We start from the raw sequence: 26,627 nt of genomic DNA on the forward strand, positions 1-26,627 counted from the left end.
GAGGATGAAGAAAAAGTCAGAAAAGCTGGGAATTCTATATGGTAACTAGGTATCCTTATTGGCCAGGACAGTCCTGGAAAACGGGTGACAGTTGTAATGACTGACAAAAATCTTTAGCCTGCTCTTTTGCTGAGACACTTGTCAGACTTGCCTGCATCCCTATTTTCCAGTGCTACCATGAGATACCATTGCTCTGCTTTCACAATTGAGCCATGTGACCTTTTAAAGCACTGCTCTGGTTTTCCTTTAAAAAAGGTCACCATTCTGCAATAAAGTTATTGAGAATTAAACAGAAATGGGGGCAAAGCTTTCTGAGGACCCAACCCTTCGAAAATAATAGAGTTAAGGGAAAAGGAAATCGTTCTTGTTTTTATAATGACATTCAGGTAGGCGTTTTACTAAACATGTGCAAGTGCATTAAGACTTCTGTTCCCTCATCAACAAAAGGCATTACTATAAAAGTCAGTGTGTAAAGCTATATATGGATGCTAAATAAGAATTCAAGGAACCAATACTTTAAAGGTTGTGTAACGTGCATTGAGTCGATCTGCTCCTCTACAGCAGACTGGTCTTTGGAAAGTGAGTTGTATTAGTGCAAAACGGAGTCATGACTCTTTGAGTTCAGGGTAGCCAAGGAGGACTCTAGTGCCCAGTCTTGCTCCCTGTCACTCTTTTGTTTATCTGCGTTAAGACATAACATTAAGTGCCTTCTCCAGTGAAGCACCGTGTAAGCAAAGTTGATGCATACTTTGGGAAAGGATTGTGGAACCTTGTTTTCCCATTCTTAGTATATCTAAAAATGTGATTGCTGGAACATAACGATGTTTCATCCTTCAAAATTGAAGTAGGATGCCTTTGAAATAGCACTCAACTACGGACACAGCTGAAGAGAAAAGAAGGTTTTCTTGCAACATCTGGTGCACTTTCTTTTTTAAAATTTCTTTTTAAAATTCCTACTGTAAATATTTTGATGAGATTTCTTGTGTCCCCCAGAGTTAAATATTTAATCTGTTTAAGGTAAATCTTTTAATACAGAAATACTATGGCATTATAACTCTTAAATTTATGCAGGTATAGTAATCACAGAGTATATTATTCTTCCATTCTCTTAGGCTTATCTCCATGCAGTGTGGCATTGAGATTTTAAATTGTGTTGCACAAAAGCTCTGAAAATCTAAACTCTCATTAAACATGTTAACATTTCTATTTTCAGCATTGTTGCAAATAGATTGAAGTGCTGGCTTTCTGAAGCCATTGGGAGAAAAGTATTTATTTTATTTATCGCAAGTAGCATACATTACAGTGTCAACTTTAGATTCTCTTAGTCTAAAGAAAAAGCTACTCTGAAGAAAGGCAAGAGATGAAGGTTGTATCAGAGGATTTTCCATGACTAAGTTAATCTGGGGCAACAGAAATGTCTTGTGTAGCTGACAAAGCCACTGAAGAGCACAGGATATTATGAGCACAGTTGCATAGGTCAAAGTATTAAGCAGTTCTGATGTGCCTCTGAAGCTTCCAGGCTGGAAGTTGCTCACAAGGCTGCCCTGGAGTTTAAACAAGAGTGTGTGGAGCACAGCTGAAATGAAGCACAAGTTCCATGAAGCGATCAAAAACCAAGAGAAGAGATTAATTATTCAGCATTATGTGGCAAGGCAGCAACAGGGTTATTGTTTATGAGAAAACCCAAACAGTTCTATTTTATCTACGTGCAGACTATCCAGTTTGCTGTGAAAATAGAGTAAAAAATCTCAGGGTGTAAGTTTATTTCTTTAGTTTATGGGAAAGAATTAGCACTGATATTTTTTTTCAGGGAAGGACGTCAATTCCTTATTAATGGACTTCCTTCCATAAGAAGATAAGATGTTTGTTTAGAAGACTTTATTTATGTGCAACTGTTACTAACAGGAAGATCCTGCAAAAGGGGAACATGTTTATTTCCACTGAAGCTAGCACATTAATAGAAAATGAAGAAGGTGGTGTTCTGAACTTTCAGAAGGTTTTTTCTTTTTAAATTGGGTGGTTCCATAAGGTTCTTCAGGAAAGTGAATACTGTAGCTACTATGCAGACCTGTAGTTTGACTTTCCAACCCAATAAGCCTGTTATTTTTAACCCATTGTTACACTCCAGGGCATTCAAATTTCTTTACAGCACAGGTGATTCTTTAGAAATATATGTCCCATCTCCCTGCCTAGTGGTTCCAATCAGAAATTTCCATGTGCACAAAAACTGGGGTGTTTTAATTTGTGTGTTAGATTTAGATTTTCTCTACTCGCTTTTCATGATAGGTGGATTACTGCAATATAATTTTACCATATTGCAGCTTTTGTTTCTGTGGGTCTTATGGTAATTTACCTCTTGAAGGTAAGGCCCCTGCAGTAACTTTAATTACATTTAGTGCAGTATCATTAGTTTTCCATGTCTATTTAAAGGTACTGTTCCTTTTGTAACTGTTTTAAATCTTCTCTAGAAACTTTTCGTTTCTCTTCAGAGCACAATCGAGCAATGTTTCTGAGTGCACTGAACATGCACTAAATAGTTTGCAAAGGAATGCAGACTCAAAGAAAGGAGTCCATAGGTCTCTTCCCTGGAGACTGCCTCTCTGTTTTTTTTCTAAACATCTCCCAAGTGATGTTATTTCAAATAATGAAAAGTCACTTGAAAAAAATAATCTTCAAAAGACCAGGATATGGTAGCATTTGTAGTGTGAAATCCAGCAGGTTGAATGCTTTGGAAATAAGGACATCCTCTCCTTTCTTAGGTTGCAACATGAAGCCCACACCATCCAGAGAGTAGAGCAGAACAGTGTAGGGGGTGGACAACAACTGCACTCCCTTTACAAACAGTCTCTGTTCTCTGTCACAGCACTTTAGATGATGTGCTAGCAGAATTTGGGGCCGCCTTACGGTAGGCATAGTGTAAACTTAGTCCCCATCTCAAAAAACATGCACTATATAGACAAAATACACAAGAAAAAACCTGTGTGAGTGTGCCATTGTAGGCAGAGAACAGAGAGAAAAGCCGCACATGAAGTCTGACAGAATTAAACACATCTTCTCAGAGGGTTATTCAGTGACCTCTCTTTAAAAGAAAAAGAACTGTGTTTGGGTCATTTCTTGGAAGAACTGTAGAATTGAGTATTTGAGTCTTTTGGAGGTCAGGAGTGTTGTGTCATGGCAAATTAGTTCATGGGAATATTATTTTTTTAGCATGTATGGGGAAGTACAGAAATTGGAATTAGGAGAGATTATACAGAAGACTTCAGGGACATTCTGTAAGACCCTTTTCTATGAAATGGAGTAGTTTATTTGGAATAAAATCATGGGACTTTTTGGAGACAACGTCAGAATTAGAAGAGGGCTCTTCAGTGCCTTCATCTCTATAGTAGCTCTGATGTCAACTGCAGAACCAAGAAATGCAACTTGTAGATTGTGATAAAGCAGCAATACGCTATTTCAGGTGCTGTGATTTTCAGAACAGAAGCACTTTCATGTAATATATAGATGTGACAAGAGGCATTTGGGATTTGTTATTAGCCAGTCAAATTCCTATACTAATAGAAGAATAAGGTGATATAACAGATACAATATTCTAACATTTATTTTATAGATTTTAATCTTAGTTGTCATATGGCAAGACAGTGGGTTTAAATAAAAATTGTATCAGTGCTTTTGGTGCAGGTTGGGGAACTGGCCTCACACTTTAGAAGGCTCCATTATAAACCAAAACAATTCTCAGGTTTATTTCCCTCTTTATATAGTTTCCTGGAGGTTGCTGTTGACAAACTAGCATATGTGATGTCCAGTGGGTTTTACCCTGCATTTTCCATTCCTCTCCATTTGGATCTCAAACTTGGGTTGCTGAGGACAGTTGTTGATGCCCAGTTCATGGTCAAAGCTGCACCTTTAGAGCAGGCAGCTTGCCATCAGCTTTATCAAGGCTGATGTTTTCTCACCAAGAATAACTTATTCATTGGAGAGGTTTACTCACATGAATAAAAAGGAATATTCCAGCCAAAGAGAGTCACAGGCTTACCTAGATCATTGCTGACAGGTGTCTTTCTCCCTACCTCAGTTTAATTATGACCTATTTTATGCCTAAAAGCCAAGTTCAGCTTTTAAGAGAATCATTTTAAAATGAGCAAACATAAATTAGACTTTCATAACTTTCCTGGAGAAAATAATGTACTGACACTAAAAATTTGCCAGATTTCTTGCTTATATAGAGAAGATACCTTCAGTATTTGCTGTATGTTTTATTAAATGGAAGGAAATAAAAAATGTGGAAATGCAGAGATGTTTCTTTTGCCATCTTGGTTGTTGATTTGTAGTAGGGTATTTCTCCTTCCTTCCTTCCTTCTTTCCTTCCTTCCTTCCTTCCTTCCTTCCTTCCTTCTTCTCTTTCTCTCTCTCTTTCTCTCTCTTTCTCTCTCTCTCTTTCTCTCTCTTTCTCTCTCTCTCTTTCTCTCTCTTTCTCTCTCTCTCTTTCTCTCTCTCTCTTTCTCTCTCTCTCTTTCTCTCTCTCTTTCTCTCTCTCTTTCCTTCTTTCCTTCTTTCTTTCTCTCCTTTTCGAGTGTGCCTGTGGTCCTGTTGGAGATAGCAGTCTCCTGCGACATATGTTCCCCCGTTCTAGTACATATTGCACTTGAAAGAGTTATGATTCTGCTGGCCATCATTAATAGGTGCTCCGTGGAGCTCACGGAACACTGTATTAGGCATTTAAATTCATTTTCATGCGTTTGGTAGGGATGCCTTTCTCACAGCAGAATTTGTTTGTATTACAGTACTGTTCACTGTCCTTTTATATAGAAACCAATATGAACAGAATACACCGGTAATTAAAAGCTTAGGTCCCTTCTGGTTGATGGAGCATATTAAGATTATGTCAAAAGGAGGAAATACTCCAGCAAAATGTCCTGCTGAAAGCTATTGAATTTGTGCCCATCTGCAGGCAACCCTGAAATACTTTAAATGACATTGCAAATGAGCACAGTGTATGTTGAAAACATACCTGGAATTCTTTCTGTGAGCAAGAACAACAGAATAATGTTCAAATACGAAAAATAAAGGACAGGCAGTGAAGGAAATGTATGAATAAGATTATATTGAATAATAACTAACGTACTACATTTGTTCCAAGTGTTATTAAACCACGTATTCACCCAAATTTCCAGAATCAGTCCCTGAATTTGCAGTTCTCACATTTCCCATGTGTATGGGTGTATATTACAGGCATGGACTTGGATGCCACTTGAAAATGTGACTCATTATCTCCCTTAGAAATAAAATGTATTTTAAAACAGTAGCCAAGATTTTTAGAAGTTGTTAGCTCAGCTGTCTGTAATTAGGAAGCTGAGTTTGTAGCTTGACGTTTTCTGAACTTTTAAGATGTCAGAATCTACGTCTGGTTGCTCAGCAACTCAATATCTGGCCACTGTGATTTTAATACCATATTATTCTTCACTGTGCCACCTTCTGTTGCAAAAGGACTTTAAACTGAGATTGTTCATATATAAATGTGAGCAAAGCAAGCATTTCTTCCACTGATGTCCCCTGAGCATAGCGATTTTTTTGCATAGATATCTTTCTTACATGTTTGCACAAAGTTATTACCACTCTTCTACCTTACTTCTTCATAATCCAATGCCACAGATCTGTGGCTAGCTGACTGCAAGGATAATCTTGATTGGTATGAAATCATACTGTTACTGCTGTATTCCTCAGGTTTTCAACATTTTAATTCCCTCTGGCTGCAAATTAGGCCCTGAAGGAATGAAGACAGATCCTGTAGAACAGTGTAGAGTAAGTAACATTCCTTGTATGCACAGGTGTGTCAGTAAAGATGCCATCAGTAGAGCTCTGTATGCCCTGTGATTTGGAGTTTCTTGAATCTGCTTTGTCCCTGAGGATTACATATAAATCTGGTGTTTCAAATAATAATACTCCTGCAGTTGGTTTTCCTTCTGAGAAACAGCTGAGTGTTTAGAAAGAACCCGTGTTTGTGTGGATGGCAGACTTTTTTCCTCACAGATCTTTTTGGACTATCAGAAGCATCATTTTGTGGGAGAGGCATGATACCAGCAGGCAAAAGTATCGCAACTGGATGAGAACGTCTACCGCTATTACCTATAGAACTGAGGTTTATCTTAGGCAGGTGTCTAAAACCTGCTTGATTAACATCTGCTTGGTCCACCTCTATAAGCACCGTACTCTTACTAGCTCACTGTCCTCTACCTGTTCCTTTGTGCATCTACTGCAATTTATTACTGTGAAAACTCCACTCTGATCAGTCCTGTGTCCTGAGAGGAAGAGTTTCCAATTGCTTTAGATTTACTTACTTGGTTGATGCTACTTTTGTACAAATTATTATAGTTGTACTTGGGGGAAGATTGGTTGTTTTTCATACTGCAGCAGAACAGCTTTGTGCTGTTAGTGTTTTCTTCCTTTGTACCTTATATTTTTTCTATACTTCTGCATAAGGTGAAAGGTAATGAGAAGTTTATGGTGGAGACCACCTAGCAGTTGTATTCTGCTTTAATAAGGAGCCCAGAATTCAGCAAAAGGGCGGATGGACTCAGATTAGTTATCTCCCTTTCACAGGTTACACCTAAGCCAGAAATGTCTAGTAGAAGTCAACAAGATATGAGTGCATTTTTTTTTATCATCTTTCTGAGAGGAAGGGAGGTTTCTTTTGACTCAGAGGTCTTCTGGGTGAGGTCTTCTCAACCTTTCTCTTATGACACATTTCCTTTCTCTCTTAAGTGTTCTGTGAATATATTTTTGTTTTGCCTTTTTTTTTTTTTCCACTGTGGAGCATCCAGAAGCCTCCTTTGAGAATAACCGATACTTTTTTCATGTTCTGAGGAAGGATGCAATGAATCCTGTAATTCTGCTGTAGGAAAAAAATGGAGTTTTTTAAATGTGTCTTTTGCTTTCGCAAAATATTGCATCTTCTAGCTTATTTCTCGGGGTTTTATAAATTCCTTGAGGATATGAAAGCAAAATTTGAACCGAAGGAGAAGGGAGAACACTTGACTGACATAAGTTCTTAAAAATGTTGATTAAAAGGAAATTAATGACTGGGCTTGTACACCTTTTTAGTTTGTTCTTGTTTGGTTTTCTTTTTGTTTGAGAAGGCCTGAAATATGAACAGAGCATTCTATTTTTAAAAGTTCCTTTGTCATTCTTCGTTTACTGAGGATATGAGGAGTGTTAGCTATGATCTTCTCTGGTTTTGGTGGCAGACTTATTAGAACTCTCAGGCATTGTGTGATTTCTCTCGACAGCATTTTTGTGATGAAGGCAGGGTTATGGAATCTCTATTAAAGATGCTCCTTCTCCAGAGTACTCTTCAGGTGCCCAAGCTTGTAAGCAAAAGAAAAGAAATTATATTTACATAAAATAAACATAAAATTTACCTATTTTGTAAGCTTTTTTTTTTTAAAAAAAAAAAGGTCAGCAAGTAGTCAAGAATGTATGAGATGTCCTTTCATGATTTAAGAATAATTTCCAGTGTTCTTGAGACAATAGAGGGGTAGTAGAGCTGCTACGAAAACTTGTTAAATCATACTGTCTTCCTGTTTTTTTTATTAGAGTTTGGATATTAGATGCTGGAGTGCACACTGTACTGCTGTACAATGCCAGATCAGGAGGCCAGGGACTTTTTACTCAAGTGGCATGAGGCGGCATTTTTATAATGTCAAAGAGCAGCTGAGTCTATCTCTGCTTGTTAATACAAAAATATTATTAATAGATAAACCCATTAAAATGGGGATTGTATCTGTTTCTCTGTATTTCATATCAAATTCATACAGCAGTGGCTTATTTTGGATGTACAAGACTGTAAATACCATATAGTTATTATGAAACTTTCAGTTAGGCTTTTAGTATCCATCTCTCTTTGGGGCTTTTATTCCAGCCATTCTGTCTGAAATCTTATTTCAAAGCTTATTTACTTAATTTGTGCATTTCTGTAGAAAAACATTGAGAGTAAGATGTTGAGAGTTTATGGGTAAGATGGGGTCTTTTTCCTTTCCTCATATAGACATATAAAAATAATTTATTTTGCTATGTTGCCATAAAGACTACCTTACTCCTTGGCTGGAGAATTGCCTGCTATTCTCCTAGGATGGTTAAACAGATCTGCTTTGGTTTACATTTTGTGTAGGTTAAGGTTGCCCACATAGGCAGGTAATGAACATCAAGCTTGTCTAATAACATAGATAAGAAATGCATTTTAGTTCCTTTGTCAAAGGAGTGCGCTCCAGTTCCTTTGTCTGAGTAGCAGCTGTGCAAAGTATGTTCAAGATGATGCACCGGAGGCCGCAGTTCTATCTGAAGTGGAGAAGATTGTGTAAAACAACTGTATCTGTATAAATTCTCTTTCTACTGTGTGGAGCAAAGAAAGAGCGAAAATATAGCTGAATACTGTAGCTGAATGCTACTGATGCCACACTTCCGATTTTCATAAAGAAATTCAGAGAAAAAAGGTGGAAATGATGTTTGGAAGGTATGAGGGAAATCAAGAAAATATAAGCCTCCTAATGTGGCATAGGTACTGGGAAAATTACTAGAAACACAATAGAGAATTAAATTAATTTATATCTCTATGAAGATAATGAATAGGGTAAATTTAGCTTTAGTAAAACAGAAACCTTCCCTTATGACTCTCTTAGAATGCCCTTGACACATTCAGCAAACAGATGGATCTTTGCGATCCAATTGGTAGCAGTCTGTCTGGGTTTCTGCAGAGCTTTCACCGAGGTCCCTCACCAGGGATTTCTTAAGGAAACCAAGTCTCCATTCCATAAGCAGGATGGTCACCTCACTCTTAAATAACTGACAGTACAGAAAAGAAAAGAGAAATCACAGGTTAGGAGTAAATGATCTGCTCATCTAGTGGTAGAATGTTGCAACGGCTGTAGAGTATTTGAGGATCCGTGTTCACTTTATTAAGAAGTGATCTGGAAAAAAGCAGTAAAGTGACAAAGTTTGTTGCTAGTACCTGAGTTACCTGGATAGTAAGGAAGAAGGCTGAGTGTGAAGATCAGCTGCTGAAAGACCTTATGAGATTGAGCACTGGAAGCACTTGCAGGTGAAAGCAAGTAGCATTCTGTGTAGGTAAATGTCAAATTATGTACATGAGAAAACACCCCTCTTCATTTTCCCTAATACCTTGTAAAATACTGGTCTCTCAGGTGTCAGTAACCTGTGAGGAAGATCTTAGGATTGTAAGACATACTTCTTTGCAAAAAGTCAGCTCAAAGCTCAACAGCAATCAAAAAAGATCAGATGCAGAACAATTTACGAGAGGAAGAGAGGGTAAAAAGGTAACTTTATTACACCACTGTATTGTGAACTTTCTTATGCCATCTTAAATACTACAGTAGTGTTCCCTTTGTTTCGGAAGGGGAAGAGACTAGTGGAGGGCATCAAGGATGATCAAGAGTGGAGTAGCTTAATACAGGGACAACTGTGCAATTTCAATAAACCATGATTCTTCGTCTTGAAAAAAGTGGCATGAAGACTACGGATAGGGATTTGATGGTTCAACCAGCCATTACAATAACATTTTAAGCTAGTAGGAAACAGGCAAACCACACAAAAACAGAGTATGGTTCTTCATGCAAGCAGTAGATGTATGAACTACATGCCAAGGGTTGATGTGGATGCTAAAAGTTTGCATGGGCTCAAGAGGAGACTGAACAAATTCTGCAAGGATGAAAAATCCCTTTCAAATTTTTAAATGTAAACCACACCAGGAAGTCCCCAACATGAAGATGGTTGGTGGCTGCAAAAGTATTAGAAGATAGTATTGAACATAGCTTCCCTTCTGTCCTTCTCTAGGTGCTTGCCACAGTCTGATACAGAAGCCTGAGCAGAACCCTTGATGTAACCCAGTGTAGCTATTTTTTGGAAAATAATTGAAGAGATTCCTGCCGAAATATTTGTCTCATGTGATCTGATACCACTCCAGGAAAGTCACTGGCAGCATTCTCAGTGACTTCACTAGGCCTTCTTATCACTGGTAATGAGATGAACAGGCAACGTGTCTCTCATTAGAAACAGAAACAGCTGTCTTTGATTGCTATTCCAAATCATTGCTCTTTTTGTTTTGTGCTCATAAGTGCAAAACTTTGCACTTGCAGAATGAGACCATAAGTTTTGCCAGTAAATCATATCAGCAATAAGAATTTTCCAGCATGAACCCTAAAGCAACCAACTTGGTGTTGTAAAGACTTGATCCCATTCCATTTCGAATCAATATCAGATCCAGGTCCATGCCAAATATTCTCTAGATTGTAAGTCTTGTGCAGTGATCAGGCTTAGCAAATGATGATTTCTGCCTTTCAGGAGATAGCAAGACAAAATGATCTCATATGGTGTGCTACTTTCCTGGATCTATCCAGTTTTGCCCAAAGGATCAGGCAATATCTCTTTAAGAACAGTGTATAAGGGCGGAGCTTTTCTTAATGACATCCAGTTAATTGCCCTGTGTTGAAAAAGACGTGCAAACTGTTGCCCTTCACAGGCATGAAATTCTGTGGTGACATATATTAAGTTTTATAGAAACAATGGTCTTTGTAACTGGTCATAAACCTAAAAAGTTTTATCTATTGAGTATTTCCACTGGAGCTGGCCTTGGCCCGTGCTATCCTACTGCAGAGTCCATTATCAAGATGTACTGGCACCAATTAGTGAGTACTAAAAGAGGTCTGTGGTCCTTAAAATGCCCTATACCACAGTAAATGACTGAGAAATTAGAACACAGAACAATAATTTCCAATTTGAAGGTGACTTGTTAATGTTTCCCTAACGAGCTTTTAGACATGACATTCAGTTAGCTGATTGAGGAGTATCCAGACTTGTTCTTTTCATGTCTGACAAAACAGTGCTTAGATGGCAAACGTGAAAACAGTCGACAGAACATCAGATAATATTTGCTGTGCAGCCTGGATGCTTAATCTAGCTAGACAAGTACACTTTAGTTTTTATAAATGATGCAGGCCCAAATTAAAAGAGAGAAGAGTGCAGTGATGGTTGAAGGTTTATCTTGTTGTCATGTAAATTATCAAATTTAGGAAAGCTCAGAAAAAGCTGCTAGGGAAAGGGAGTAATTTGTACCTCTTTTTGTGAGAAGAACAGCTCTAAAAATTAATTCTGGTATATGCACATTTAATCAAACATTAATTCTTTTACAATGCTTATCAAAGGTGACAGCTAGAAGATACAGGCACTATAGTGGCTACTTTCTCAGTATCTTCAAAGAATGTAAGTTAAGGATATTTTACATTATTCTATTCTATTCTATTCTATTCTAGAATTCTCTTTTTTATATATCTGAAGAAATTTCATAGTTTTAGTCCAAATTGCCACCCATCCTCTTTAGAACTCCTAATGCTCAACTTTGTGTTGCTACACATTTATTTACTAGCAGCATGTGTCCCATTTTAAAAACAAAATTTCAGAAAGCATTTTAATAACTTTAGGCAATGTCTTTTAGGCAACCAACTTATTTTCCAGGATTTTTTGTGTCCCTGCCCTTTTTAAAAAAATTGTAATTAATATACTTATTTTCTGACTATCTTGTCTCATAATTTTAAATAATGTATCCTTGCGTGATGAATTATTTAAAAGGAGTCTTAGCTTTCTCAGTCACGAAGTGATCAAGTGCAGTTGATTATATTTTTTTTCTGAAGTTTGGCAAGTATGAACGAGGATGTCAGTGTAGAATTTCACTGGAGATTTTGATGTTAGCCAGAAGGTGCAGGCTCTCAAAAGTGCAAGGGGATGTCAGACTGCCTTTACACTGGCCCTTTGAGAATCTGTCTTTACTCAGATAAAGTTCACGGTCAATTAATAGGTTTTGCACCAGAGGAACTTGAAATTTTAAAGTCTACTTTAAAATGATGTCTTTTTCTGAAAGGAGACTATTGCTGCTTTAGCTTGACGAAAAACCTGTTGCTGCATAAAAGGAGTCCACTGTGTGGCTTTATTGCATTGGAGAAATAGTTATGTTTTGCAATTTTGTGTACGAAATGGTAGCAGTGTCAGTTCCCCAGGCATTTAAATTGCTTTACCTACTTTAACTGAAGGCTGGACTGTGTGAGGTGCTGAGTGTTCCACACTGTGACTTGGATAAGCTGTTACTGTACAAGGGTGAGGAAGGTACTCTACAAAATTTTGTAAGGTCCCTCCATGGTCTGATTTCCTGTTGTTCTCTGCAGAGTAGTCCAGTCCTGCCCTCTAACCTGTGTAGATACAGTCTCTGAATTGACATCGAAGTCAGAATGACGTGGTGATCCTTAATACATTACAAGAACTCAAGTAAGCTGAGCTTGCAGTCTCTTTATTTTACCATTTAACATACATCACATAATAATCATGCAAGAGTATGAGATTTCTTTGACAGGGGAACTTCTGATTTGAGATAGCAGTTAATAAAATAGATCTTTTTTTTTTATTTTTTTTTTCAAGAAATCATACAATTTCAGAGTCAAGTACTTGAATAAAGTACAAGAAAAATTCTTGGAATAGTCTTTTTGCTAACATCAATAATGTTCTTGGTCTTTTGCAATAATCCAGTTGCTTCTGGCTGTGAGTTCGTGGATCACCTGCCAACTGTTTCTGAACAGACTATACTACCTGTCTTGGGAATAATACCACGACTTGCCATCTGGTGAGATCACTTGACCTCCACATGTGGTCTCTGTCAAGCACTTCATTGAAAACTGGCAAGACATCAGGGCCCGAACATACTGTTCTGTGCAGCCTTGAGTTTTGGCAGGGTTGCAACATTTAGTAAGTAAAATTCATCTGGCTTGCAAGTCACAGACAAATAGGACAGGCTGATGTCATTGTAAGCTTTAACTCTCATTAAAGAGAAAGTATTTGTCAAGTAATTATTAGGCTTTGCTGGGCAAAGTATTTAAGGGAAGTTAATAGACAAAGGTCATTTTAAGCAGCAAGGCTTCTGAAGAACTGGCATTCAGTAAGCAATGAAAAATGACCCTAACACTGGGCTTAATTTGGAAACGGGATTTGTGTTGTTTTTCAGATTTTGCTTGTAATTCCACATTTCTTAGATCCCAAATGAAAAAGGTAAAAATTTCTAGAATAGAAACATTAACTACTTAAACACATTCAATGAAGATCAGGTTTAATTTAACAGCTTAATGGCATTGCATTCTGGTCATTGTTTAGCCAAATAAGAAAGCAGGAAAATGCATCACAAATAAGTACAATCTAGTAAAAATGGTCCTCTGCTACTTAAAGCTATGTTCTGTTGGAGTTAATTCAGTTATATCCCAAAACGGAGAGGAGAGAAGAGGAGAGGAGAGGAGAGTGCAAATCCAGTACCTCTCACTGCACATCACTTCAGTTTTTCACCTCTTTAGAGGGTGGATGGTGCAGGTCCCCAGGGGCACCTGATTTTGTTTGCAGTGTGCTCACCCTGATCAGAACATCACAGCTCAACAGACACCCCTGAGTCTTGCTCAGCCATATGTTGCTGACACTTCCAGGCATGGATAGCAAAGCAAAGTCCCATGGTGGGTTTCTCTAACATATTTTTGCAGCAGAGTCTGTTAGTAATTTTGGATTATAAAAATCATATACTTGTGGGTAGTAACTTCACGTAGATCTATGTTATGCTACAGTCCCTAGTAATATATCTGATTGCCACTCTGGTACCACTCTGCTATTCCTGCCTCTTCTTGATTTATGAAGACGGTGGAAGTCGGGGCTTCTGGCAGCCCTTTGTGAGTGCTGGAATGAACTAGGCTGAAATAAGTCAGTTATGTTTTTCTCTTAATTGAGAAGACTTCTGAGGTGATTGCCTAGGACTTAAGACTGCGCAGTAGAAATTGAGTTTGGCTGTCTCTACAGAATAAAATTGTAAGTGTAAAGGGAAACTTAAGCTCCAGGAAGATACGTTGCTTAGTGGCAGTAGAAGGGGTATGGTTCTCCTTGTTACTGGTCATACATCTGTGTGATTGCCTTCCACTTTATAGCCCTAACAGATTTGAGGCCACAACCCACCCTTTTGGTAGAAAAGAGGACGAAGTTGCAAAATAAATTTTGCACATCTTCAGCTGGCTCATAACATCTCTCAGATTTTTAAGGACAGAAAAGCAGACCAACGAGTCAGCCAGCCTGTAATCCTGGACGAGGAGGGAGGAGGAATCCTTTCCCAAAGACAATGGCTCAAGGAGATACATTGATCTTGTCAAACTCATTGACAAAGCTGTCAGACAAAATACTGAGCTGAGGTCCTACTATGTATTTTAAACTTACACTAATGTTCCTTTGTTCTATTTATTGTATTGTTCTAGCTGAAAAAATAAGGACAAATATGAAATGAAAATTTGGAGGTGGCTTTTTTCATTTTTGTTTAACTTTTCTAGAGAATGAATCTTAGTAGAAAATCAGTTTCTGATGGGTTTAAAATGTGATTTTTAAGTGTTTCAGAGTTTTTGTTTTTTCCCACTTTAAAAGAAGACATCAATGAGGAGGATTACATTGTATTCAGAGAAACAGAGGAAGTTCAATTCCATGCCAAAGCAAACATCCGCAGACTTGTGTAGTCTACATGTTTCAATGCATGTGAAAATATTTGGTGTTGTAGAGTGACTTCCTTGGGTGGAAATAATATTGCAGCTAGTAATGAGATTTTGCAGAAGAAGGAAATCACAGCTATCTTAGTAATTTAACATTTCAAATTTGTTTATGGATAGTTTCCTGTCTGACACATTTAACTGAGCAAGTTAAAGTGTTTAAAGAAGATTAAAATGACATTAATTTTTAACTGCCCTTGACCATGACATTTCACAAAGGGTGTGTTCAGTAAAAACAGATGGAAAAATGAGCTTGCCCCTTCACCTTGTGGTGGCTTTCTTGTGTCAACTGATTTAGCTTTCTGTCACCAGTCAGCTGAATATTCAAGGACATCCTTGGCTTTCGTCTTCTTCGTTGTATGAATAAAATAGCACAAGAGCACAGCAATTTCTGTAAAATCCAGTATTGCTAAGCTTTTACTCTGTTACTAAGACTGAGATGGTTCTGCAGTCACAGCTTCGTTTTTGGTAATGAATACTAAATTTCATTACAAAACCCTGTTTAATACCAGAGTTACGTAATGAGAAAAAAATAATTTGAAATCCAGCAGCACAGAAGTAGGCAAAACGATACAATATTTTTTGCCATCTGATTAAAATATTAATGGTAAGGGTGTTTTCAGGTGAGCAGTGCAGTTTGCAGTCCAGTAATAAGCCAGACTTCCCACTTTAACACAGCACCTGAACCACTTCCAGCAGGAAAGCAGCTCAGAAGCTGAGGCCATGAGCATGGCTTGGGTGCAACCATCACGTGGGCCAAACCCATGCCAAGGAAGCCTGGTGCAGAGCCTCCAATCAGGAGAAAACACCCTGATAGAGAGCGACATCATGTCACGGCACAAACGTGGTTGTCTTGTTTGTAGAGGCTATTGGTGGCACCCTGTGGACTTGAACTCATGTTGTCAGTAGCTTTGGAACCTCCCATCTGCACTTGTTCCGTGTGAGAGCGGCATGTTCTGAGTAACGCGAGCTGTTGGGTCTTGTTGGTCCAAATGTCAGTCTTGCTGTCACAGCATGCGTTTCTTAACTTTGTATGGCTTATTTTAAAATCTCCCTTTAAGTTTATTATTATTTGTTTTACTGTCAGCTTTGTGAGATCTGACACTGGAAAATCAAGATTTACAGAACTAAAATGACCGACCCAGAAAACTTGCTTGCTAATTTCTGAAGTGTAGTTATTTCTTTGCATTTTATCAAAATGACAAGTTTTCAAAATAATATCTTCTTCAGAACTGTTTCCATGTGCTCAGTTTTTTAGTATCTCTGTGTATGTTGTTTTTGCAATGTGTTGTTGCATTGCATGGGATCCTAGTAAGCATTTTAAATAACCCACACAAATGCATTGTGCAGCATAAGGACAAGTTTTTGGGAGACATCAGACTGCTGTCTTTGAATGTCATTTGTAATGTACTTGTGGATTAAACATTCATTTTTTAATCAAATGAAATGGGGTGCTACCTAATAAGGAAACAAACTAGAGAAGTTCAGTGCTGAATAGACAATAGAATGTGACTTAAAGTGGTCAGCCTCATTAATTGTTCATACACCCAGTTTCTTTGAGAGCTCCCTGAATTTTCCTTTGTCAGTGTATGCCAGGGAAAAGCCTAATGATATATGACCTGTCCGGGGAATATTAGACATGTGAATAAATGTTTTTTAAGACACATTAATGTTCAGTTGGGACTTCTTGTGGTTTATAGTGCTAGGCATGTTGAAGCATCTGTTGCCCTGTGAAAATGCAGAATCAGCTCGATAGAGTAGCTTTTATATCATCAAGTTTAGTGGACAGATTCATGTCTCTCTTCTGCAGCTGAAGGATTTATCTCTGATTTTCCTAGAACAGCTCCTCTTGGATCCAGAGGTTTTCTTCTCAACTGGTTTAAATCATGCACAAAATCATAGCAAAATATTTTTGAAAACTCCCAAATAATAAAACTTACGTGCCAACCTACCACTTGTCTTTCACACAATGCTACAGAAGCATCAGTGCAGTTCTGGTTATATCAAGTGTTAATAAAATATGTGTATTTTCTTTTTACTTCTAGCACTTCTTGTAAAATGACTCTTAATTAGTTCAAGATTGCTCAAAATGCTTTGTGAAAGGAAGAGGCTTGAGATGGTCACACACATAGTTTGGGGTGATCCTGTTGTTTCTTCAGTTGTGAGCTAGCTCTGAATTTTTCTGTGGATCATATTTAAACACTCTTCTAATTCGGCAGGTATTCTGACCCCACAAAATGTCATCACCAGCAGGTGTATCAGAATCTGTCTTGCTTAAATCGGAGTGTGTGTCTAGTCAGTGTTGGATGATAGAAAACAGTTTGTAGTCAGGGCATGCCAGTGATTGAATCCATGTGTTCTTTTTCCAGTCCTTTTTATTTACTTCTAAAAATAATTTGTACAAACAATCACTCACTGTTTCTCCAAACAGACGTTTTGTATACAAATTAGACAGAAGTCACAACAATACTATCATTCTATAAAACAATAAAACATCCTGACATGTAGTGTTGCATAAAAAGGAGAAAGCAACAAAAGAGTATATGGGCTTTTTTTCACACAGTTTATATCAAATGCTATACAATTTTTTTTTTAATTTGTAGATGCTAAACCACCATGAGACATCCCTGAAAAAAAATCCTAATGCTGGTAGGATATGTGTGTATTACCTGCAGCTACGATGTTGCTGTAAGGCAAATGTTTCTTGTCATGTTTATGAAAATATTGAAGAAGATTGGTTTCAATTTCAAAACACAAACTATACAGTTGGGGTTTTTTTAACATCTCGGTCACATGTTGACTGCATCCACTGAGGGGTTTTCTATTAAGACACATGTAAAACTGCTTAGATCTGTCTGTCAGTTGTCCAGGCTTTCTCCAGTAGGTGTGGATGCCAACTACAACAGAAACCTGCAGTTGTTCAGGGAAAACCTGTTCCAGGTAACTCAAGAAGGTGCCATTTGCTTTTAGTGTGCACGTCCAAGGAAGTCTTTCCATGGCAGTTTTTAAGTTGTTCTTCCCTGCTTGTGTTCTTAGTTGTGCTTCTGACTTGAGATCACTCAGCTTGAAAAAACAAGTTCTTTCTCAGTCCTGCAGAAAGTTTGTGTCTCTCATATGTCCGTTCTTCTCCATAGACATCAGTCTTGGGAGAAGGAAGAAGACATGGTTTGTTCCCCTGGTCTCTGTGTCCCAACTCAGTAGTCATTGAAGACTATCAAGTCCTCCTCGGCTATTCAATAGATGGGCAGAATGTGTTGCTTGAAAGGCAGTAGTTGCCGCAAGACACTAAAGTGGCCTTCAACATCCACTTTAGAAGCTATGCAATATTTTTCCCTAAAGCCCACAAAATCCAACAGGGCTTCTAGTGTTAGCTTAAGGATTTTTACCTGGCCTTATCACCATTTTGGAACACCTTGCTAGTTGCTGGATTCTTTACTGGTTGAGATATAACTGCAGTAATTGCAACATTAGAGTGCTTTGCTGTTTGCACAATGTGCACTTTCCAAGGTTGCATTAAGCCCAGACTCTTTGCCTCTACCACCTATGGCAAGAGCGTGCGGGCTGTCCTTAACGGAGCAGACTTGGTATGTGTGGCTTTCCAAGTATGCTATAGTAGAGTCTTTATTCTGTTTTTGGAGACAGTAGAGTGAGATTTCCTTCTTGCTCAAAGTATTGGCTCAGGCAACTGAGGTACATAGTCAGTGTCATCCAGTGGGTTGCAAATGTCAGTAGATGCTAGAGGGACAGAGGAGCACAAATTAGTGATATAGTTTCTGGCTTACAGAAGGACGCTCAGTTTTGGGAGCAGTAAACCTGCAGTAAATTTAGGCCTAGTTTGGTCTGTGAATAAAAGAAAGGTGGGATTTGCGAGATGACTTAGCAAGTACTTACACAGATAAACATTTCTGTTAGAAAGATTAGTAGTGAAGGGTTGATAAATACAAAACGAGTGTCTGACCTTAAGCAGAAGACAGGCAAGGAGTGGAGCTCACGTTGGAGCTTTATCTGAGAATCTCCTTGTCTTTGAATGCTTGATGGATTTGTAGTGGTGGTGGCCTTTGTTCCCTTGGGCCTCCATTAATGTTTTTTATGAATTCATATTCAGTGCAACATAACCCAAAGAAAATACTGAACTCTTACACGTGAGGAAACTCAATTTACACATCCACTTTTAGTGTATCCACAGACCTTTTGGAAGTAAGGTGGCTTTCAAATGCTACTGATTGAAAATTTCAAGCATTAGCTTTGGGATTCTTTTCTACACAATTTTGACACATAACCTCCTCATGACATTGTTGTTATACTCTAAATATATTCTAAAATCTCATCTGAAGTCCTCAAATTTAATGAAGAGGTTGAAGGAAACAACAAAAGGAAAACCCATTCAGCACATTCCTTGGATATTTTGTCTGCAATATTGGAAGTATTTTTTCAAACAGGGTGTGAGCCATGACGTGAATTTAGTGGAAAATTGGTTTTTTTGCATTGTATGTGGTCTCATCAACATGGGAACAGAAGTGACACTATTTGTCAGTCTTGAGTCCTTTTAGCCCACATTATTAATCTCTGGTTCAGTTGCTGATACTAATTATAGTCAGGGAACACTTAGTAATGTACTTAAACGTTATGTATTAGTTGCATAACAGAAGCTGACGTAATAATTTCTTCTGGTTAGAAATGATACTTAGGTGAAGCACAAATGCTAAGACTAGGAGATATTCTGTTACGCTCAGAGGGAGGCTCCTATAACAATGTTTGTATGGGAAATTACTTCAGATACTGTTGTTAAGGCCTGATTTCTTTACAAAAGAAGCAGCCAGCCATAACAAATTATTTTCAAGTTCTATTGTTTTGGTATACACAATTGCAAGAAAGAAACAGAATGTTCTTTGTGTTTTTTCCATTTATGTTTAGCCTCATAGGTTTACCGAGGTTGGTATTAAAGAACTACTTTAACAATTTTTATGACCTGTTCTTGAACTAGACACTTCTTATATACATTGTAGTGTGGCTGGCTTTAAACAAGCTTTTCATCTTCTTTATGGTGTTTGTGAAGTATCCTGCACTTAGCTGACAGTATAATAAAAGCATTTTTGTGTGTATATATTGCAGCTGAGTACTAGCTATTTTCTACCCTTTTCTTTAGCAGTAGCAGTATGTCCATCCATACATCTATCTAATGTTTTTCAGAAGACTCAACTAAATAAGAATACATAGAGCTGGAAAAGATAAGCTGGCTTCTAACGAGGGTCCTTTCTTCTTAGTGAAGCAGTAACATATCTTTGAGGAATTTGAAAAAACCAAACTGACAACCTTCACTCATCTGGCACTTGGGGAAGGGTGATCAGATATCTTTATTATTTCAAGTAGAAACACACATTTACTTTCTACCTTGATTCTCAAGATTTCTTAGATTTATCTTTTAAATCACCAGTCCATCCATCTTTTTGTCCTCAAGTAAAATGACCTTTCTGTCTGGAGAGACGGGAGTGAATATGGAAGCTACAAAATGCCATTAAGTAACCTCAGAAGTCATGACTTGTGCTTGTGAAGTGTTGGGGAAGCTCAGATGCTGCCTGTCTCCCAGGTGATCCAGTTTCTCCATAGCTACTGAATTTTGGAGACTTCATAGTCAGATTAATCCATGCCTCCACTTCGATAATTTTCTTTTTGTAAGGTAGTATCCTGAAGAATCAAGATAGAGTATTAAGTGCTGGCATGTGCTTTAGTTATTTAAAATGCAGTGCAGAAGAATGTGATTTTTTTTTTCCAGGTAGCCATTTGCCTGTTTCCAGCTCAGTATTGGGTATTCTGTTTCTATAAGAACTGAGGGGAGTGGGATTCAATTTCAGTTGATTGCGGTCAGTTCCTAACCACTGGCAGGCAGTTCTTTTCATCAGAAGTGCCCCATCTTATTATGGAGTAACATCGTAACCTTGGGCAAAAGTGTTTCAAAGGAGCTCCAGAATTTTGCTGTATCCTTTCCTGAACATTTGACTTGGTGCTCTTTTCTTGATAGAAATCTAATTTCTCAAATGCTGTGAAGTTTAGTGACAAAAACTGTGTGCTGTAGCCAGTGGACATTCAGTTCAAAGTGCAGAAATAATCCATGGTAGTAGGAAGCAAGACCACAACATCTTTCTTTCCCACCCTCTGATCCCTCCACATTATAAAAGCTGTTTGCTATGAAAGCTGCAGCTCATCCTGGTTAACATGCTCTATGTCCAGTGCAGTTACTACCAAGTTTCTCCATATGCAGGTTCACCAGGAAGGGGTGGAAAGTGTCCAATTGTCATGTGGCACAGTGGTTAAAGCATTAGCCTAATGGATGGGAACTGAATGTTCTTGTTTTATAACCTAAGACCCTCCTGAGTGCTTTTGAAAAGGAAGACTAAGTAAAGGAGGCTCTACTCATGTCCTACTCTTTGTGAAATTAATTTATTCTCAGAGTTTTCACTCAACGTAGAAAGAATGCATCTAAATGAGTGTCTTTCCTCTGAACTCTGATAATAGCTTTGAGCAGTGTGAAACTACTATTTGTTTAATGAAATCTCCCACAACAAATGTATTTTAAGGGTTCATTAATCCTCTGGATTAAAGGAAAGATTATTATTATTGTTTAGTCCTTTGAAATACTAGAAAACCACCAGGCAGTTTTGTATATTAGATATCTTCAGCTATGGGGAGTATGAGGATGGACAGAGAATGAAGTGATGCATGTGAATTCTGAAGAATACCAACAGCATGCCATATGTAGGCAGCTCCCATTACCCTCTGCCTTGACTAAGCCTGGTTCTGTCTAGGGTTGTCAGTACTTTTAAAATATAAAAAATCAGTATATTTTCCTACATGGTTGGTTGGTTGGTTGTTTGGTTTGTTTTCTGGAAAAAGGAACTACAGCTAAGTTCCAACAAGCTACAGAAAATATTACACAGCCCAGTGAAACCCAAGTCATTTGTAATAATTTTTTTTTTTTGTATTTTTAAAAGCAGTGTAAACTGTAATGAAGTCTTGGCTTGCCAACAAGCATGTTGCAATTATTGGAAGCCAAGGTGTTACAGATCTTCAAAAGTATGTCTGTGAAGTCTAGTAGACATAACTACAGCAGAGAACAGTATAATCTCATATCATCGTGCAAGCAAACTTTTAATTCTGGCTCTTCTCTCAGAAGTCCTTAAGCAAGAATTTGAGAGGAAAATCAAAGAAATGAGAGTGAGTTTACTCCCTACACATACAGATGGGAGTATTTAACCATAATAAAAGGTCTGAAGAAACCAATGGAAAAACAAGATGATACTCTGGCTTAACAATACATGTAGTGTCATACTGTGCATTGCTGAGTGTTGGGCTTTCTAGTTCCGTTTTACCAAAAACATCAAATGTCTACCAGACTGGTACTTCACCCATGACATTCATCTGCAGTTCTTTTCCCTTTCCTTCTCTGAGTGCAACATTACTGTAGCCCTTCTGATCTGTCTTTTTCATCTGTTCTCACTATAAATGCTCATTATAAGTATACTGTGCTGAGAAATTAGGTCATACGACAATCGCCGTTTTTTTTGTTACTGTCAATTTACAACACTGACAAAACATGCTATTTACTGTGCCTGTTTTTCAACTTATCTAGATTTCACAAGGAGCATCCCTGAATGATTTACACAAAAAGAAGAGGCGTGCCCCTCTTCCACCAGCTGCATCTGCTCCACCTACTCCTGCCATGCCAAACAGGACAGAAGAGAGGGAAGACAAGAGGAAGAGCACAATGGGTGAGAGGTGTTCTTCTCTTCCGTGTAATCCCGTGCATGTGCTTTTAGTGCTTGCTGTTTGAAGTTTCCTTAATTCCATTATGCTGTGAGCTTGAAAACTTTTTTGACTTCTGAGAAGAAAATGCATTTCTTTGCAGAATGAAAGTCTGGAAAGAAAAGTTTGTATGCTACCTCATTTTTTTTAATGACACTGTTCAGAGTAACATAGGGTAGTAAAAGGTAGATAATACTTATTGGATGATTTAATGCTTGGTACAAAGCGGATATCCAAAAGCACAAGCCCTGGGCCTGTTTTGCGCCTTTAAGGTCATGCTTGTTTTGCTAGTAAATGTAAGTACAGAAATAGTAAATGGAAATGCAAGTAAATGGAAATAGGCCAGGCAATACTGAATGCATCTGTAGCTGTGGGGTTCTGGTAGAACTGAAATACAGTCAAGCTGGTTCAGTATATCCTTCTGTTCCTAAACACTGAATACATTTTCTGTGGTCCTCCAGCAGTGTGACATTGACTGGCCATTTTCAGTTAAGCTTTTCTTTTGAATTCAGTCCTCAGTTTTATTATAAATTAATCTCTGCTGAATATTTAGCTAATCAATAGAAGAAAAGGACTGGTGCTCTCAAAGGAATGCTATATGTAGCTGGACACAACAAAAGCAACTCTAGCATTCAGCTATATGTGACATCCCATCTACTCTCATACAGAAAGAGCAAAAAAAGTTCTCCTGGACCTCTGTCATTATCTGACTGCTCACTTATTCAGATCAGTGGGAGTGAGGACCCCAAAATAATGCTTTTAGCAAACAAAGTGGTTTTATAATATGATGGGTAAGATATGAGATAATAACCCCACATATTGAAACTCATTTTTCAGTACATTAAGAGAATCATTCTTCAAGTGCCATTATGCATGCAGTGCATTTCAGTTCGTGCCTTTGACCTCTTGTTTCATAAAGTGCCTAAGACACACAGATATGACATCCTGTCATACATAATTGCTTACATTACAAATGCCTCACAGTTTAGAAAGAAACCTCTTGGCTTTGTTCCAACATTTATTTTCAGTAAATGCTTCACATTTAATGCCTCAGCATTTGTGTAGCAGCAGGAGTCCATTATCTTGTGACATGTTCGACTCCATTGACATTTCGTATTTAAACCCTCTAAGGGGAATGTTATCACTGTGCCATATAACACAGGAGTTTTCAGCAAATTGGCTTACTTTTAACCATTGCAGGTGTCACAGTCTGTTGCTCCTCATACTTTGCCCTGCTGCTGGTCACTTATTGATGGCATTTGGTGCTTTCCCTTTTTGTAAGTGTTCATTTTAATTTGCATCAGTGCTCGTAATGTTACAGATGATATAAAGCAGAGCAGAGCCACTTCTAGGCCGCTCTGTACTGTGTACATAAGTGCTTGCTGGCCAGACCCTACTTATGTTGGATCCTGTAGTATCGTTTACTGTAATGGAGCCTTATTAATTTACACTGACAAAGAACTCGTCCCACAGTAGCCCTATCTTCAGTGCTTTTCATTTTCTGCTACTTTCTTGAATGAATGCGTTCATTAACAAGAAAAAATGTTACGGAAAGGTTGGTAAAACAGCTTCTCTTCGGGGCCCTTGCAAGAAAATGATGAGAAAGCACAGATGGCTCTGAGAGCAAGAGAGAAAAGCTGTGAAAAAAGCAAGACTGTAGTGAGGGGAAAAAGGTACTGCGAGAAGTAGGCAGCCACGTGATGGAAAAAGCGTTAAAGCCGCCTATGTAGATGCCCATCCCTGGAATCATTCAAGGCCAGGCTGGACAGGGCTCTGAGCAACCTGATCTTGTCAAAGACGTCCCTGCTCATTGCAGGGGTGTTGGACTAGGTGACCTTTGAAGGTCCCTTACAGCCCAAACTATTGTATAGTTCTGTGTATCTCCAAAGTTAGCCACATGAATCAAAGCAAAAGATCCTATCAAGAAGATGCTCAAACTGGTAAATCCACTTCAGTATTCAATACTGAATCACTTATTCTGACTCCAAAGTATTGTGCCCAGTTTTCTCAAAACAGTAACAAAGGGTCTGCACATTTGCCAGCATCAGATTGTGTCTTGAATCTCTGAAAGCTAGTGACTTCTAAGTAGAAAATCATAATAGTTGAATCTTTTTTTCCTCCCTCTTGGTGCTACTTCACTTCTTAGCAGCACCAGAGCGTGAGACAAAGAATACGGGAAGGATCAGAATAGATTAGACCAGGGATCGTCTCTGCCAGCATTCTTCTTCAGCAATGAGCGCAGCAGATGCTTAAGGCAGGGTATAAGTGCAGAACCAGCAGGTAGTCATTGTTCCTCAGGGCACTTTTAGCCTCTAAGGACGTTCCAAATTGCAAGGTCTGTAGGTTTTTCCATGTTCTAGGTGTGTACACTACAAACTGGCAGCAGCTTTTTAACATTGCAAATGGTTAATAGAATATAGTGCAAAGGTACATGTATTTATTTCGCTGTTGCACATGGGATTGAAATAAGCCCCCAGCCAAAGTTACGAGCATTTTCTTTGGTAGCTTAAAACACTGTTTTGCAAAAGAACAACTTAATCATCTGTTTCTCCACAATGTCAAAATAATAAAAAACCTACTCAGAAAATAAAAACCTGTCAAGATACCTACTTCAAAATACTGACCTGAGGCATCTTTTTCTTTCTCTCAAAGAGTCAGGAAAATAATCACATAAAGTATTCTAGAGGTCAACAAATCCAGGCAGTTTGGCACTTAAGAAGATAAAAATAAAACACATTTTTCACATTTCCTTACATAGCTTTTTTCTTTTTTTTTAGTTAAACTTTTTTTTCCTTCCTTCTATCTGCCAAAATAGTGATTTTAACTGTTAGTTTTTATATATATTTCTGTGCTGGGCCTAGTTCTAGTCCCGTTGCTGTTGATTTAGGAGAGACCTAGATTTTCCTTCTCCTTTAATTATTTCGGGGTAAACAAAGGCAGAATTATATCCAGAGAGACTTTGGGTGTGGGTAAGGGAAAATCAATGTGTGTTTAAAAAAAATAACAGTAAGCAGAGTGATCATTTTCTTGCAATGAAATAACAAGTCAATTGATCCCCCTGTAGGTGATGGACGGCAAGTGCCACAAAAGCCTCCTAGAGGCACCACTCGTGGTCCACCCCAGTTAGTGATCCCCCCACCCCCACCTTACCCTCCTCCTGACACTGTGGATCCAACAGTCTGTCACAGAGAAGCAGATGTTACACCACCAACAGAGCTGGTACCTAAACGTATGTTTGAAACTACATGTATTTACATTTCCGTTCTTCTGATGGCTACTCCCAGGGTTAGCTTTTCCAGACTTTCCTCTCTGCTCTTTAAACATACACATCTGTTTTTTTCCAGCCTGTTGTCTTTTAAAATGCCCAATGCAGTATAATTAATTAATATGAAGTAAACAAAACACTGGTGTGGAGGTGGTTTTGTGGATGATACCTGGCCATTGCATGGAAACATTTTAAAAAAAACCATCAAACCTTGTGACTTTGTGCCGCTGGAAGCAAAAACCTGTTGTCTAGTATTGATTCTCCATGTTTGTTTTTCTGTAGTAACATTTTTTCTGTCTCTCCGGAGACGAGTTCCTTTGAGACTCGATAGGTCTATCAGTCTCAGTTGAAAACTACAGGGTGTCTCCCTGAGGAAGATTAAACCATTTACAGGAGCTGTGTGCTGTTGAGGGCCTCCCTGTCCTAATGGGTACATCTTCCTTGCCGTCTTTGGATAGTCCTTTGTGTGCTCTTCCCCTTGGGGCATAACAGCAGACAAAGAAACACAATATTTTCGACATCCTTGCGTATTTGTGAAAAGCATGTCTTCATACTACTTTTTCATGCTTATCCATCGATCGTCTTTGTATGCAAGCCAAGTCTTTGATCATGTATCATGCTGCCTGTGGGCTTGCCCTGCACACCCATGTAGGTCCTGTAAAGAGAGCAAAGCTCCGCGTGTTATGGCACCTCATGGACACACTTCTTTTGGAGGTTAGGAGGATGTCTCCTAACCATGTGATAGAGAAATGTTTCCATTAGCTGCTGATTTGACAAAAGGTCTTTTTCCAGGACAGTTTCTTTACCAACATTATTCTGCAGGTAGCTGTTGCTCTGACACACTGAAGTTGGTGTGTTTGCTCCTGGATACTCGCTAAATCTAAAGCGTTATTTTTCAAATCTGTGCTGAGGAAATATAGATTGACAAATTTTATTGGGGGGAGAGAAGG

At 38.3% G+C, this 26,627-nt stretch overlaps 1 protein-coding gene across 1 annotated transcript in view; it reads left to right on the forward strand.

Moving 5' to 3' along the window:
- Positions 1-26,627, forward strand: part of COBL (cordon-bleu WH2 repeat protein) — a gene marked incomplete at both ends in the record, with an annotated part of 160,113 nt that overhangs the window by 89,934 nt on the left and 43,552 nt on the right. The window contains 2 exons of the mRNA XM_080364156.1: positions 22,240-22,378; positions 25,477-25,659. Of these exons, the coding sequence (XP_080220282.1) occupies positions 22,240-22,378; positions 25,477-25,659 (322 nt within the window). The remainder of the gene's footprint in view (positions 1-22,239; positions 22,379-25,476; positions 25,660-26,627) is intronic.

Source organism: Nesoenas mayeri, assembly GCF_963082525.1.
Source record: "Nesoenas mayeri genome assembly, chromosome: 2".
Lineage (NCBI taxonomy): Eukaryota > Metazoa > Chordata > Aves > Columbiformes > Columbidae > Nesoenas > Nesoenas mayeri.